Source organism: Lagopus muta, chromosome 2 (genome assembly GCF_023343835.1).
Source record: "Lagopus muta isolate bLagMut1 chromosome 2, bLagMut1 primary, whole genome shotgun sequence".
NCBI classification, from domain to species: domain Eukaryota; kingdom Metazoa; phylum Chordata; class Aves; order Galliformes; family Phasianidae; genus Lagopus; species Lagopus muta.
The window spans coordinates 33,024,167-33,039,575 of NC_064434.1; the positions used below are offsets into that span (position 1 = coordinate 33,024,167).

The window sequence follows — 15,409 nt, forward strand, 5'->3', positions numbered from 1 at the left end:
ACAACCTCTAAGTTTCATCAGCTACAGCAGATGCACAACCCTTCACTTATCTGTGTCGGGACCCAGAACACGTTACGCATATTAGATGAAAACCAAAAGCATTACAAACTTTTGTTTAAAAAACCCAAAACAAACCGAAGAATATCTGTATCTTAATCTGTAGCAAGTTATGGCTTTTTCTGTACCCATCAGACAATTTTTATGCCATCAGGCAAAAAAAGTCTAAAATGAATTGTACAGTGTTTTCACATCTCAGTGTCTATGATCCTACTATCTTTCCTGTAATAAGACGAACAAAAGGTGTTGGGATACTGTTTAATAAACTAACTCACATACACAGTGCTGAATTCATGCTCCTCATGCAAATGCATGTGAATTACAAAATATCTTAAATATTAGACAACTAAAGAACACCACAAAAGAGTACAGTGCCAACAAAGATGGCCACAAACAATGCTAACCAAAAAGTAGGGTGAAAAAGCAGAGCCAAAGAGCCTTTCGTACATTTCTTTTAAGTAGCTCACAAACCATTAAATACATAACCACCTTTTAAAACATACCCAGTTTCTTTATTCTGGCACATGGAATACATATGTTTCCTTATTTTGGCACACAGAAGGAATGAAGTAAGGGTGACTGATGCAGTCTCTCAGCAATTTCAAATCCTGACCAATGTTGATAGCACTGCAGACCACAACATCTGCAATATGAACTCTATCGCTGTGCATAGAAGCTATTCACAACAATATATCTCCATTCTCAAAGAAGGAAGACATGTTTGCAGCACCAGGAAAACATTCGCCTTGAAAATATTTTCCTTCAAAAAAAAAATCTTTGAATATTTTGCTAATAGCACATATACAAACATCTTCATACAAGACTGCTCTAACAAATAAAAGTAGTGTGAACATGGGGAATATTAAACTCACAAGTTGAACACTTATTTCCTACACCGTTTTTTTCATGAACTGCTGAGAAATTCTTTTCTCATCTCTAACGGAAATGGTCAGAAACTCCAGGCATAATCAACCTTCCCTTGAAGTAAAATGGGAGCCTGTTATTTATTTAATACGCTTAAAAAAAAAAAAAGAAAAATGCTTGCTATGACAAGAGAGAAGAGCTGCTGCAGTTTCTGTTATAAAAACTATGTTTTTGCCTTTATCTACAGACTACTAGTAACTATCACAACATTTAAAGGAATAAGCAAAGTGTATTACCTTCACTATCAATCCCTTTGAGTCAACCATCCATATCCTTTTGATAGCTGCATCTTTAGACATCCCTTCTTTTTCCATAGCCATAACAATTAGGTTTGCTATCCCCAGTGCAGCCTGTAGGAAAAATAAAAGAACTATATGAAACTAGAAATGAAAGAAATCCCCTACTGACTTGTTTCCTCTAGACATTGTTTTAAATAAGTCACCTCATTTATTTAACAATAAAATAGTAATGAATGGGCACTAATATTCAGTAATTAGAAATCATATTGAAAAGTAGAGATACACCTTAGGGTGGCAATTGAAGTATGGATAGCATAATAACAAAACTTTAATTTAAATGTTAAAACTAACACATCCCATATAATCATATAAAATTGTAGGTAGTTTTTTGTTGTTTTTTTTTTTTGTTCATAAAGGTTTGTTTTTCTTTGTAATTTAAGCCAAAGGAAATCACATTCTACCAGAAAGTAAAATGCAGTCCTAAAAGAATTTTTGTTCCTTATCTTTCTTTAAAATGTCCATCAAGAAAGTAATCTCCTTTTACCTACTGTTCATGCATTTTGTAACTGTATACTTGGCTGTGCTCCCAATGAATGCAGGGGCAAGAAAAAAATCACTTATCAATATTTTGCTGAAACATATCATTCTTAATGGATTTTCTATTTCAGCCAACAGATCAAATACAGGAACAGATTGAAAAGCAGGCAACAAAATGAGTCAACAGTCTACTCGGTATTTTTGATTACTAACTCATATATATTAATGGTATTATTCTTGTTCTTTATTTTTCAGTTCCACTGAGAATCAACTGAGTGAGATTCCCTTTTTCTACCTAACAATTAAGAAATACATACTTTTATTAGGAATAAGCTCACATGGCTGGGAGGATATATACAATAACCTCTTTGCAGCACAGAAATACTGAAAAAACTGATAAGAGAACCCCAAAACATTTGACTGTGATTTCATCTGTCTGCTGAACATGGAGCAAAATCAGGAGAAAGAACAGTAGAGACTGATAGTCTTGATGGAAAAAGGCACTGACTTACACCAGGCATTCTCCACACAGCTGGTCTATTTCAGTAAAATCAAATATTGAATCACATTAAAAATATCTGGACTACACAAAGATGAGTTAATCTATTGCCCCTACAAAGGGGATCTGTGACCATGAATAATATTTTTCACAAATTTTCATGGCACCATGGTCTTATTTCATATACCAGTTGACAGCCACGCTATGGATAAATACAACTTCGACTTGTGTCTCAGCAGCTTGGGAATGTATGTGGAACAACTAGTGTCAAAAAACAAGCATTCATAAAAATCTTCAGAAATTCATGGTCTTCACATGAAGAATAGTGGAGAACTATAATTAATGAGAAGAAAAATTTACAGGGCACTGCTTCTTACTAAATAACACATAGAAGTAAACATATTAGATTTTTATCTCTTTGGCTATCTAAAATATTTCTTCATCTATCCACGTTTTTTTTTTTTTAAGTTTCTATTGAGAGCTGAAGAGCTAAAGCCTCATGTTTAAAAAGTGAACAGATCTCAAAATTCCTTGTGAAAATATGAGGCCTGACTACAGGATCAGAGAATATTTTTTGTAAGTTTACACTTGAATTAAGCAGTGATTTTTATCAGGTTTCGGTGATAATTCTGCCTGTTTTATCTCCTTGCAAATTGGATGCATTATAACTTAAATAAATATTAAGAAACATTTTCAAAGTAGAACTCCTGCTGTCTAAAAACACATACCTCTCCAGCTCCCTGGAACAACACTGTGTGATCTGATAACCTGTTCTTAGTGATACGCAGAGCTGCAAGAAGACCTGCAACTGCCACAGATGCTGTTCCTGAAGAAATAAATGGTTGTCTTTTATTAGTCCACAAAGAACTACAAGGCATTAGGCATACATTTCATATGATTTCATGGTCACTTTCAGCTAAGATACAGATACTTGGCCTAGTAAGCAAATATTCAGTGGAACTGCAGTTTTCTATACTTTGTCTTTATGAAAATAAGGTGTAGGTGGGAATATCTTCATTCTATCATCAATCAATTCATTCTATTGAATGGGCAACATGACTGGTGCAACCAAAATATGACAAAATATTCTAGTTACAATCTTTTTCAGGAAGAAAAAAACTGGATAGCCCAGAAAGAAGCATTCTGAATGGTTCCAGATACTGAAAATTAAGAACAGAGTCACTCTTGAAACAGGTATCTGCACCAAACCTACTGGAGATAACATTTCTTTGGAACTGTTGAGAACTGATAATGCTATAATGGCCACACTACTACATAATAATAAACCCTTACTTCTCATGTAGATGTTGTAAGAGTAGAAAAGCAAATTGCAAACATTTACAGAGAAATCAAGGGAGCTGAAAGGATAAGACCAGCTTATTTGGGGCACCAACCCTCCCACTGCATCTGAAAACTTCTGTAATAATTCTTTTGAGGGTATGGTTCACATTACTACTGATTTTTCCTTCAGAGGAACTTGAGGCCTTCAAAAGCACCTGGCCAACTGCACATTGGCCATTTCCCCTCAACATACAGTTCCCCTGCATGAGGTACTTTTGCTATTCACAAGCTCACTTTCCCACAAGCAAAGCCAAGTTTAAAGCTGTAACCTCTATGTTAAGCTCAAGGAGATGGTCAAAACAGGTTTTCACATTGTAGGCACACAAACCTCTAAGTGTCAAACACACGTAGTGAACAAGTTAAAAGAATAGCAGTAGTAGAAAACCTGGGAGTAGGTAAATCTGTCCTTAAAAGACACCATTTGGTGTTGAAAGCTTGGTTCGAATCAGTGGTTTTTATGTAGGAGCATCTAGTTTTCATAAATAAATAGTTTAAAAAAAATGTAACTCTTGGTAAAAATTGAGCAAATATTTTAAAGCTAAGAGGTGTATCTGAACAGTTAAGAAGCATGCCTATAGGACTAAAGAAAAAAATTATTTGTTGTGTGCTTTCCATTATGATGTTTCCCTTCAATCCTCAGGAATACAGGACATCTTGTTCTTAGCCCACTTAATGCTTAGACCATACAGTTTTGTCATTTTTAGTCATTTTTATTACTTGGTCAGAGCTGAGATCATTTACTCTCTTCTCCTGGATTTTTAAAAAATAAAAATAAAAAATGGTTCCTCTGAGGCATCGCTTCAGGAACACCAAGTGTCAGGCTGAGACACTTCCACCCAGCAGTGTCCAAGAGTTAGTTTGTTTCTTTCCCAGACGAATTTAAGTCTTCCTCTGGAAAGTGCCAAGTTGGCAAAGACCAATAATGGCAAACCAGAGAAAATCAGACCTCTTTCTCAGTTTCCCTTGGTACTCTACCAAACAATCCTCATAACCTTCAATAAAACCCCATCCTCTCTTTGGATGCCAAGTGCTTTCTTCTATTTTATGTTACACAGCTGTGTTTGCAGGAGAGGAGGAGGAAGCTGACATAACATAGCTGACTCCTAAAGCCATTGATCTGCCCCCCTGAAAAAGAAGGCCCCATTCCCAGCTCCTGCAGTCCCTTCTGTCAGGCAGGAGATGGCCAGAAATCACAGCGCAGCCATTCCCTGACAGCAGTGGAACTCTTGGAGAGCAGGAAATCTTCTCTCCAGGCTGCTTGCTAGTGATGGAGACAAAATAAAATAGTGTTAATTTATCATGAATGGGAATGCTGGGACCCTGCTTATCTTCCTGGCTGATGTATTGCTAAGTTTTTTTAGCTGGAAAAATGAACTGTGATTATATCTGGTCAGTTGGAATATTTTTACAGAGTTGACTCTGTGTGTTTTAAGGAAAAAGACACAAAATACAAAAAATGAATCATAGAATCATTTGAGTTGAAAGAGACCCTATACTATGTTGAAAGTCAATTAAATTTTGCACGTTATGTGAGCTTTTGCTACCCGTATGCTCATTCTGAGGATGATTCAGAAAGTTTAGGTTAGCAACACACAAATATTCTGCATTTCTCATGAACTACAATTTTTACACAAGAACTGCCCTGAAAATGGTAATTTAGACATACTCTGTATTGTTTTTCTTGCCTCTAGAAAGCATAATGACCCCATTTATTAGAGCACTGAGTTCTCTATCACTGTTTGCTGATGGCAGCAGCTGTCATCACTCCTCATCACCAGCTTCCCTCATTCATTCCTCATGGAAGGAGAGCAGCTGACTGAGTGAAAAGCAGATCTGTCTGACCGGAACTGCTCCCATCTTCCATTTCACTGTGAACACCAAGTCAGGTTTTTGAAAAGGATCAAAATGCAATTCAGATCAAATTGCCAGAGCCTAACTGGTTCTGGAGGATGTTGCAGTGCAGAAAAAGAATCTCACTGCTTTTTCCACTCTCTCTTTCATGATGAGAAGTGGCTTTCCTTCTCTCTCTCTCACAGAGCATAGGTTAAATCCTCTCTGTGCAGATTAAAATGAACACTGGTATTGTTTTGAAAATGGATTCCTTTGTCCCAAATTTTCTACACAATAGCCATAGCAAGACTGATAATGAAAGGTATTTTTCTAAGGAAATGTCAATTTAGATGTGAAATTTTTAAGTGCATTAACAAGTTAAGTTCTTTAACAAGTTTTTGTGTTCAATCCAAGATGCTTAGTCTTGCTTGGTACTGTAAGCAATATGATGTTACAGGAATTCCTAGAAACCACAGACTTCAGGGCTAGTACATTGAAAATGCTTTACAGAGCACTCTTCTTTCAGTAGATGCAACAATTTAAAAAAAAAAAAAAAAGAATGAGGGGAAAGGCCCCAGAACAAAAGGATGGGGAACTTAATTTTTTTTGGATGCAGTTTAATTTGAATAAGCAATAACTGATTTATGGCACTGAAGCACTTACACATTATTTAAATTAAAAAAAAATATATGTAATCAGATCATTATTTCCTTTATTTTGTTTTCTCAACAGCATCTTTAAATGCTAGCAAACAAAGCAAACAAAAGGAGAGGAAGCTTTGCAGAACATCTTAAGATCTTAAGTATTCATTCTGAGCTGAAGTATTAGGAAGTGGTAAAACCAAAACTTGTATTTCTCAAAACACAACATAATAGAAATCATATGCTAACAGTGTCATTCTTCCAACTGACACAGAGTGCTGGAAAAAATGCATTGTCCTCTTTTACTCCAACTGGGAAAAAAAGAACCGTGAGAGTAAGTGTCCTACCTAAAAGGTGCAATCTCATTTAGTAGTGAGGTAAAGGCTAGGGGTAGTTCACATCCCATAGAAATCCTATCCCTGCTCCACACTGCAGCATGAGCAGTGCAAGGAGGGTGGTAAAGTGCAGGGAAGCAGGAGTGGAGCCTTTGAAAAAGAGCAAATATGGTATCTTTGAGGAGCGATAAAGCAAAGAATTGCTGTTGACTGAGGCTAGAAAGGAGTGATGGAGAGCCAAGCTCTTGCCCAAGCAGAGGCACTTGGAACAGGCTGCCTGAAGGCAAGATTTTTTCACCCATAATGATGGAAAAATGAAAGAGAAGAATACGTGTATATGCACATTCTTGTACATACACTTGGGAAGATATACAAAAGCTACTCTGGGGGACTTATTTGAAAACATGTTGATTTCAGCGTGAATTTACCAGTATGGACAGGTGACAGAGTGCGTATACCAGAAGAAAAAGACACTTTATCACAGACCTATGGCATATGTCTTGGTAGGGTTGTTATTATTATCATTGCTATTAAATTTAAAAGATTCGAACATTTGTTCCACCTCTAAGCACATTTCACCCCATATTAGGAAAGAAGTTTGTACAGTTTACACTCACTATCTGAATTTGAGATATGATATAAACATTTCAATTACTATATATCTCCCAATTTTACATTTCCCAAGTTCCTTGAAGAGAATGGATTTGACTCCCCACACCCATCACAACAAAAGCAAAACCTTTTTTCCAATTGATTTCAAGGACTGGAATTTCCAGTTACTAAGTGGAACATTTTCAATGTTAGCATTAAAAAGAATTACATTTTGAAAAGGAGAATATTTTTCACAGAGAATTCAGATTTCTGAGAACTGCACTGACTAAATGTTGAATTGGTCATAATATAACTTTCAGATCTTATTTCCCCAATTACTGAAGTGGTCTGCTAAAAATTTATCATATAATTTAAATCAGAACACAGAAAATGAAGTAATAATGTTAAACTCTATATGCTCTACATTTTTACTTTAGGTTTGTTGTTTTTAATAAAGTTTTGATTCAATTAAACAGCACACAGCTGTTAAAAACAAATGACATCTAAAATCATGATGAATGCTGAAGTTATTTACATGGAGAAATTACGCTGTATTGAAATTATTTTTGTTGGCATAAAGTACAGGTTCTGTGCCCATAATGGCACAATAAATTAGTGCTAGAATGCTAAATAAAAACTTACAGAATTATATGCACATAGAAACATCTCAGATAGATTGACTTAGCTCTAGAAGTTTGCCATTTCCCATTGAGGCAATTCTGAACTACAAAGGTGGGGAAAATCACAACAGTTGGCTGAAATAATTGGCAACCTAGAGAAATTCATCCACATCAGCAGTGACTAAAAGCAATCACTGTGTGAAAAACATTAAGAGACCCACATAAAACGAATGCTCCTAAGTCATGGAAACTTGCCTTGAGCCACTGATTGTGCTTGAGTACCCAAAAGTCTTTCAACAGGAACAGCAAAACCAAACTGGGGGTGGGAAGGGAGTGTGGCATCCTACCTTGCCCACAGCTGGGCTTTATGAGGGGCTCCACCATTGCAGAGGCACCCAGCACCCAGGCTGCCACAGCAGCAGGGGCATAACCGCAGGCACCAAGGCTGCTCCTGACTGTATACACAGCATGCCACCTGCTTAGCAAAGGACTCAAGATTTCAGACACTGTTATTCCAGATCTACATCTTTAGTCAGCATTAGCAGGTTTCTTCAACAACCTTGTGGCAGGAAACAGAACAGGATAGTTTCTCTGAGGGGATTTTTCAGGCTCCTGAACTGTGAATCCCAATACTGTCTCCTTCCAGAGGGGCTCACCAAGTGGAGACCATCTTCCACCCTAACAATCTGCTTGCTTTGTGTGCAGAAACCCTGATTCATTTTGTAGCATTGGTGTGAGGCAGAACTTTGGGAGAGAAAAAAACACCTGTGTCTTAAAGAAAAATCCACACTATCCTTATGATCTCTCTTTCCTAAATATACTGGAAACAATCAGATTTTTGAACCTAATTTAAATGAGGCATTTAAAAATTTTGTAAAGCTTGACATGAAAATACTAGCATTTCTCCCATATATAAGATTACTAATAAAAACAAGTCAGTGTTGGAGAATTATAGAACACTTTGGATTGAAAGGGACCTTTTAAGATCATCTAAGTTTCAATTCTCCTGCTATAGGCAGGGACACTTCCCTCTTGACCGGGTTGCTCAAAGCCCCATCCAGCCTGGCCATTAATGCTTCCAGGGATGGGGTATGCACAGCCTCACTGGGCAATCTGTTCCAGTTTTTGAAAAATACTGTTAGAAATGGAAAACCTCTGAGGATTGCTGAGAGATTAGCACCATCTACCTCAGTAATGTGCTCAGGTGAGAGATCCTAAGGTATTACACACTTGGAAAAGGAAGAGGGAAAAGGAAAAAGAGATCCTTGGATCTGTATTTGGGCTGTTATTCCACTTCCACATTACAGGGGAAGATGGCAATCTACAAAAAAGGTACTGAAGGTTTTTTTGTGGAGATATGAGGACAAATGACAGAGAGCTAAGGCAGGTTAATGGCATCTTCCTTCACCTTCTGGAAGATATATAAGCATTATGGCTGGAAGTTACCCTGAAGTCCAAAATATCACCATGGGAAATACTGAAAGACCCTCAAAGACAAATTAAATTGCAGAAACTAAATAAATTTAAAGATTCTGTGTGGTTGCATGACTAAAGAACTCATGAGTCCCTGAAATAGGGTCTAGGTCCCATGAGCAACACAAAAAGGACTTTAAAAACTGAAGCACCTACTGCTTGGCTTTGTGTCCCTGAGAGGTGCTGGAAATTAAAACAGCTCAACTCCCACTTTTTATCTCACTTGTATCTCACACCTGAATTCATGAAGGGGCAAGAGGCAGCTGGGTGCACAGGTCCTTCCTTCCCTAGGTGCCTCTCCCCAGTACTTCCATCTTCAGTTTCTTGGCAAGGAAATCGTGCACTCAAGGCCCTGGAGAAGTCATTTTCCAGTGCTGTTTTCCTGACAAGAAGTTAGATAACTCACAAAGGAACTTGTCTCCTTTCCTGGGAGGAAAACATTGCAAGGCCTACCAGACCGAGAACTTGCTTACTGGCAAAACCCAGAAATCACAGCAGAGCACGGTCACACAGGCTCTGACTTCTGCTGCCGACTTTTCTCATTGGAAATCTTTATTCTCATCCTTGATCTTTTCCTTTCATCAGTTGCTACAAATGACTCAGACTGGAAAGCAGAGTCAGGGGGATAATTTCCCTCTAAAATTGAATGTGGCCCTGAGACTGCAACACAAATCAGAAGGATACTTAGCTGAGTTGTCAGTGTAAGAACTGAAATAAATGGTGACATTTATCAAGAAAGCTCTGTTGCACAGGGAAATGGTAGCTGTAACTGGAAAGCCAAAATAATAATAATAAAAAAAAACCTGAGAGAAGTGCAGTCCAGGCTTGAAACCTGACATTTGCCCAAAGATCTGGAGTAAATCATTTATACGAGAAAGCTAAGCACACATTGAACTACTGAAAAAAAACCCTGAAGAGTGAACATCTAAATAAAGCATGAGAAGGGAAATAAATGAGAGAGGAAAGGTTAAGGTCAAAGACAGCTCACCAGAAAGCCATGCTGAGGAAACCCAAGGCTAAATGTGACCTCATACTAATATCCTCAAGTAGCATAGGCAAAATTATTTCTCTGACATGTAAGCATCAGAAGAGAAGAAAAAGAGTTTGTTACCTTGAATGTCATCATTGAAAGTGCAATACTTGTTACGGTACTTATGCAGCAGGCGGAATGCATTAACATTAGCAAAATCCTCAAATTGAATGAGACAGTTCATGCCGTAACTGGAAAGACAAAATAGAAAGTGCATTAAATTATGAAAATATGTAATTGTGTATTAAAAGGCTGCTACTATTTGCAATCAGATTTTGAATACAACTACAATATGATGATATAATACGATAACATCTGCTAATGCATTTCTGTAGCATTCTGTATCTACATGCTAATATAAATTATCTACAAGGCATAATTAGAGTGATAATGTTCTTTATTCAGTTCTAGGTTAAAAATAAAAAGATCAGGGAAAAGGGCTGCAGACATCTCAGCAGCAGTCTTCATAGAGCAATCAGCTAATGAGTAAAAAGATTGTCCCCATAGGAAGGGCAGTGAGGAAGTAACACATTCAGAATGTGGATTTTATTTTAATGTTATTTTACAGATCAGCAGCTCAACGTCACTCACAGTGCCACACTAGCCCATTCCTGTTATAAAGTAAGCTTTAGTAGCAATATAGTTAATCTAGACAAATGGTAAACGTATGACAACATGTTAAGAGAGGAAACCAATAGTTGAGAGTTTGAATAGAGTTACGCTTGGCTAAAATATAAGAAAACTTTGTGTATATGCAGAAAAAAATGTTATCTAAATGTTACATCTACTGTTTGACTGGGTTGTCAGAAAGGATTGTCTGATACGAATTTGAAACCTTTCTTAAATAATGCACTCAGAAGCAAAGCTACCACCCATTTCAACACTTTGTTGTCCCGCTAGCTAATGAAATAATTAAAACGGACATTTTCTAGAGTATGTTGAAAACATCTGCGTACGTCATATGAATACACCATATTTTGAAATCGCAGTATGCATTTGTAGCAGAGCACATCAGCAACAGAAAAAAAAGCAATACTAAACAAAAAACATAACTGGAATACTTACACAAGGGGGAAAAAAGAATACAACTTCAGAAGTTTAAAATGTAGGGTCAGTAGTAAAACTGCCTGTAGAGGTTTGGAAATATCACATAAACTTTATCCTACCCTGGAATAATATTGGAAGTTCTTTAAAAAGTGTTTTAGACTTCAGTAAATCTGATGTCTGTTCACACAGAGTAAGAGACTTTCTGTTTAAAATTTTTAAAGAGCACTGAAGTAAGGTTTTGTTATGAAATTATTGCCATTAAAGAGTAAACAGACAAGATCTCAAGCAGTTCCTGCTTCATCCAGAAAAGCAATACATGCATATACTGAGCAGTTCACTATACTCTGCTCTTGTGGTAATTGAGTTTTCTTTAAACTACATATGTTTGTCAGCTGTGTTTAGCATAGACATCAGTATAGAAAATGGAAAAAAAAACTCCTGTAACTAAATTAATTTCCATGGAAATCACATGTTTACACCCACATTACAATTAAACAAAACTACTAACATTCCACTGACAAGAATGGTAATCCCTGCTTAAAACAAATGTATCTTCAGCTTTTATGGAAAAACCTGGGCTTCTTTAGCAGCATGACAGACAACCATTAAAATACAACTTGGCTAGTCAGTAATTGAGTATAGTAAACCACAGCTGAGTTCAAATAAGAGAAGAAAATACAGCTACTTTTCAAAAATTGACTTACATCTCTAACTCTGTTCAGTATCTGACATGAATTGCTATGATTCTATAAGGATCCAGAAGCTAACAGTTGGATAATAATTTGAAACTAATGAGATTAACACTCTCAAGCCCCAGAACTTGGTCGAAGTTCTTTTCTGATGATATTATGACATTCTTTACCAAGTAAAACATTCAGTTTTCTCATCTGAATTTGATTTTTCTCTATTTTCTTATTTGCTGCCTTTCTAGACACATATCAAAACCCTCTGTGATATACATTAAATTAGACTCTCAATAGAAAACATTCATTCTGTACTGAGCACACTACCCATACTAATTCTCTGAGCAAGATACTTTGCCTGATTAATTAAAATAAGAGGAACAAAGGCCCAACAAACGACAGTCTAATCCTGGGCCTCTCAGATTTTGACATTACAGTAGAAGGAAATTATATGTCTCATTTTTATTCTGTGCAAGTGATATATATGAAACGAAGTAAAAGCCTGAGGCCTTGATGGTGCTCATGACTAGTAGTACTTCATGAGGATTGTGAAGGTTTAGCATTAGTGCATCAAAGAAGTCCAGCTAAGTTCAATCACTGGCATCCATGACAGTTGAGAAAAAGGTAGCATTTCCCTGCTTGGAGCGCTCCTGTTCCCAGTTACACCTGCTATTTAAAACCACTGACAGGTGATAAATGCAAATGAAGCAACACAGAAGAGAAAATCTCTGGCAATTCAGAAAACCCCCTTGCAATAGTTAACTGGCTTTTGAATGGTTTCAGTTAGAGACTTCTCCACTATAAAGGGAAACTGTTTGAATCAACACCCATGAAAACAGAATGTGTCTCTTTTCTGTGCCTCTTATCACTTCATCATAAGTTTTCAGATGCCCTGTCCCTAGAAGTGTTTAAGGCCAGCTCCAGGAGGAACAAGAAGCTAAGGAGGCAAAGTTCTTCAAACAAGTGCTTGTCAAGATAGAAAAAGCTTTAAGAGATATTTCTTTATATTTTAAAAGCTGTGGACTACATAATGCTATAGCATGAAATGAAGTTATTAATCTTTATATTGTTTATCTAAGTAGCTGAAGTCAATCATCACACGCTTTAGAGAATTTCATCTTCATATTTGAAACTTTAAGACATACCATTCAAAATATAACCTGGAATCTTTCTAATTTGAATGTGTCAGTAAAAATGGAGTCATGGAAGCAAGCAAACATCCTATATGATGATCCTGCAGTGCTGTAAGTGTGAGTCACATCTAACATATCACACTTCATCACCTGTCTGAAATAGAAACAACATTTATGCATCACTATGCCTCACCCAGGTATACATAGGGGATAACAGGGAAAATGGGGAAGCACGTAACTAACATGCGTGTTCAAATTGAAAGGTGATACAAATTACCAAAGAAAGAACTTAATCACTGAGCATCAACTGTCATAACTTCAAAAATATGGATTTAGGCCTAGACTAGAAACACACAGAAAATAAATTAATATCAGAAATACACTGATCCTCAGTGCTATGTCCTACAAATTCTAAACTATTTTCTTATTCTTCTTATTTCTGGAAAGTATTTCTCTTGTAGCAGTATCTTGGCTTCAGTAATCTGGCTAGGGCTGCTGGTTTCCAGCAGGCAAGTATCTCGTAGCTGCAAATTCCTCTCTTTCATCTGTTTGGGCTCTGTCATTGTGGTAGCTGATTAAAAAAATTATAAATCATCCCTAAAAAATGATAATTCAGACAACTGCTCTCCCTCATAAATCCTGTTTTATCACCCACATCATTTTGTGTACTTGGAACTTAGTCTCTTGAAGTCACGTAGGCAGACTGAATCACAATCCAAGTGGACACAAATTGAAAGGCATCTTTCCTTTTTCTGTTATGGACAGAAAATGCTGACAAGAGTGATGGTAAGTATGTAACTTCAGATTTGTCACTGAGCGTTGGAGGCAAATACTGGACAATGGATTAAAAAGAGACGGTCCACTAGAACAATGTGTTGTTGTCAGAAAACACTCTAACACTATTGCTTATTTACAACATATTTTGGGTAACAGCCTTAGTTTATTTTGCTCTATGTATAAATAAATTTATATTCAACTGTCTATGACAAAATGTTAATCTCTCAAAATAATTTTCTGGATTACATATTTATGTAATGGTCTGGAGAATAATGCCCACAGCTCCTTAACCATACCAAATTCATAATACTAACATTTTGGCAACCCCAAATAGGGAAAGCCCTCAAGAATCTAAAGGGAGCATTAAAAGTTTGGGCATGATTTTGAATTCAAACCATACGATCAGTAAAATCCACACTTATTTCTGCAGCAATTTTTTTTTTTCTGGAAATATATTTAGATCATTTCTTCTTATTGCCAGCCATTGTTTTGGAATCCTTCCTAAAGGGGTAAGTAGCTGTTTTTCAGGCTTTTAGAGTTTCCAGAATCCTGTATGAGTATTTTTGTTGTTGTTGTTCATGGGGTCTGGAACTGAAAGAGACTTAAAAGCCATCAGAATTGGCTGCTGACACCCATTCCCAAGAAGGGGCTGAACCAAAATGGTAGCAATATTGGCATTCTCTCCTTTTCCTTGTGCGTCAGTCAGTCCCACTGCCAGCCAGGCCCATTTATAGTGCATCAAGACAATGTGGAAACAATCTTATTCCTTCCTACTCCAAGTGCTCCAAGTTTGCTTGTTTCCATACATCTCACTGCTCAAAGCAGACTTAAAGCACAACAATCACTGCTACGATCTCATTGTTGTGCCACAGCTTTCAGTAAGGGATGTCTTCCCACTGTCCCTCCCAGTAGCTCCTCTGACCTGGATATCTTCCCTCTCCCAAGCTTTTAACTCTGTTTCATCATGCATCCATACTAGTATCCCTTCTTCTAATACAATTTCAACCTTCTGGTTCACTTCAACTAAATTTGGCAGAGGGGGATGGAGATTTCCGTATTAATTGCTACCTGTCTGTTCCATGGAAAAAAGTGATGGAGACAAGAAACACTCTCATAAAATCCTGATGTGCTGCAGCTGCACAGGACGAAAAACCCTTCAAGGTGTACTCAGCTCCTGACAGTGCTGCAATGAAAATACTTTCCCAGGAGAGATATCTTTAAATAACAGATAATTTTCGCTCTCGGTCCTGAATTGGAACAGCAATTTGGAGACATAGCATTCTTCACAGGAAGAGATTGTCTACGGAACTTTTTCTAAAGAACTGTCAGCATCTCAGCTTTCCACAGGGAAGTCTGTTATGTGGAGAGTATCTCTGATGCTTATAAGGAGACAAATAAAAACAGATTTTCAGCATGCTCAGACACCTCTTACATAGGGGGCTTCTTGTGTAAAGAAAGAAATAATCTGAAAGCTTTTGCAATACAGGAGAATAAACAATTACTACAAGTAAAAGATGGTCTATATTTTAACTTAATTTTTCATAATCTTGATTGCACCACACTTTGTAGAGACTACTAATTGCTCTTTAAATTGAAGACTTATTTGAAGTATTAAATTGAAAACATTTTTAAGGACACGCTGTTTAATTTTT

At 36.9% G+C, this 15,409-nt stretch overlaps 1 protein-coding gene across 4 annotated transcripts in view; it reads right to left on the reverse strand.

Moving 5' to 3' along the window:
* The window catches only part of ME1 (malic enzyme 1), a 158,265-nt gene that overhangs the window by 23,312 nt on the left and 119,544 nt on the right, over positions 1 to 15,409 (reverse strand). For all 4 annotated transcript variants that reach the window (XM_048934878.1, XM_048934877.1, XM_048934880.1 and 1 more), the window contains exons 8-10: positions 10,199 to 10,308; positions 2,985 to 3,082; positions 1,218 to 1,331 (exon numbers count right to left, since the gene is read on the reverse strand). In XM_048934878.1, the coding sequence (XP_048790835.1) occupies positions 1,218 to 1,331; positions 2,985 to 3,082; positions 10,199 to 10,308 (322 nt within the window). The remainder of the gene's footprint in view (positions 1 to 1,217; positions 1,332 to 2,984; positions 3,083 to 10,198; positions 10,309 to 15,409) is intronic.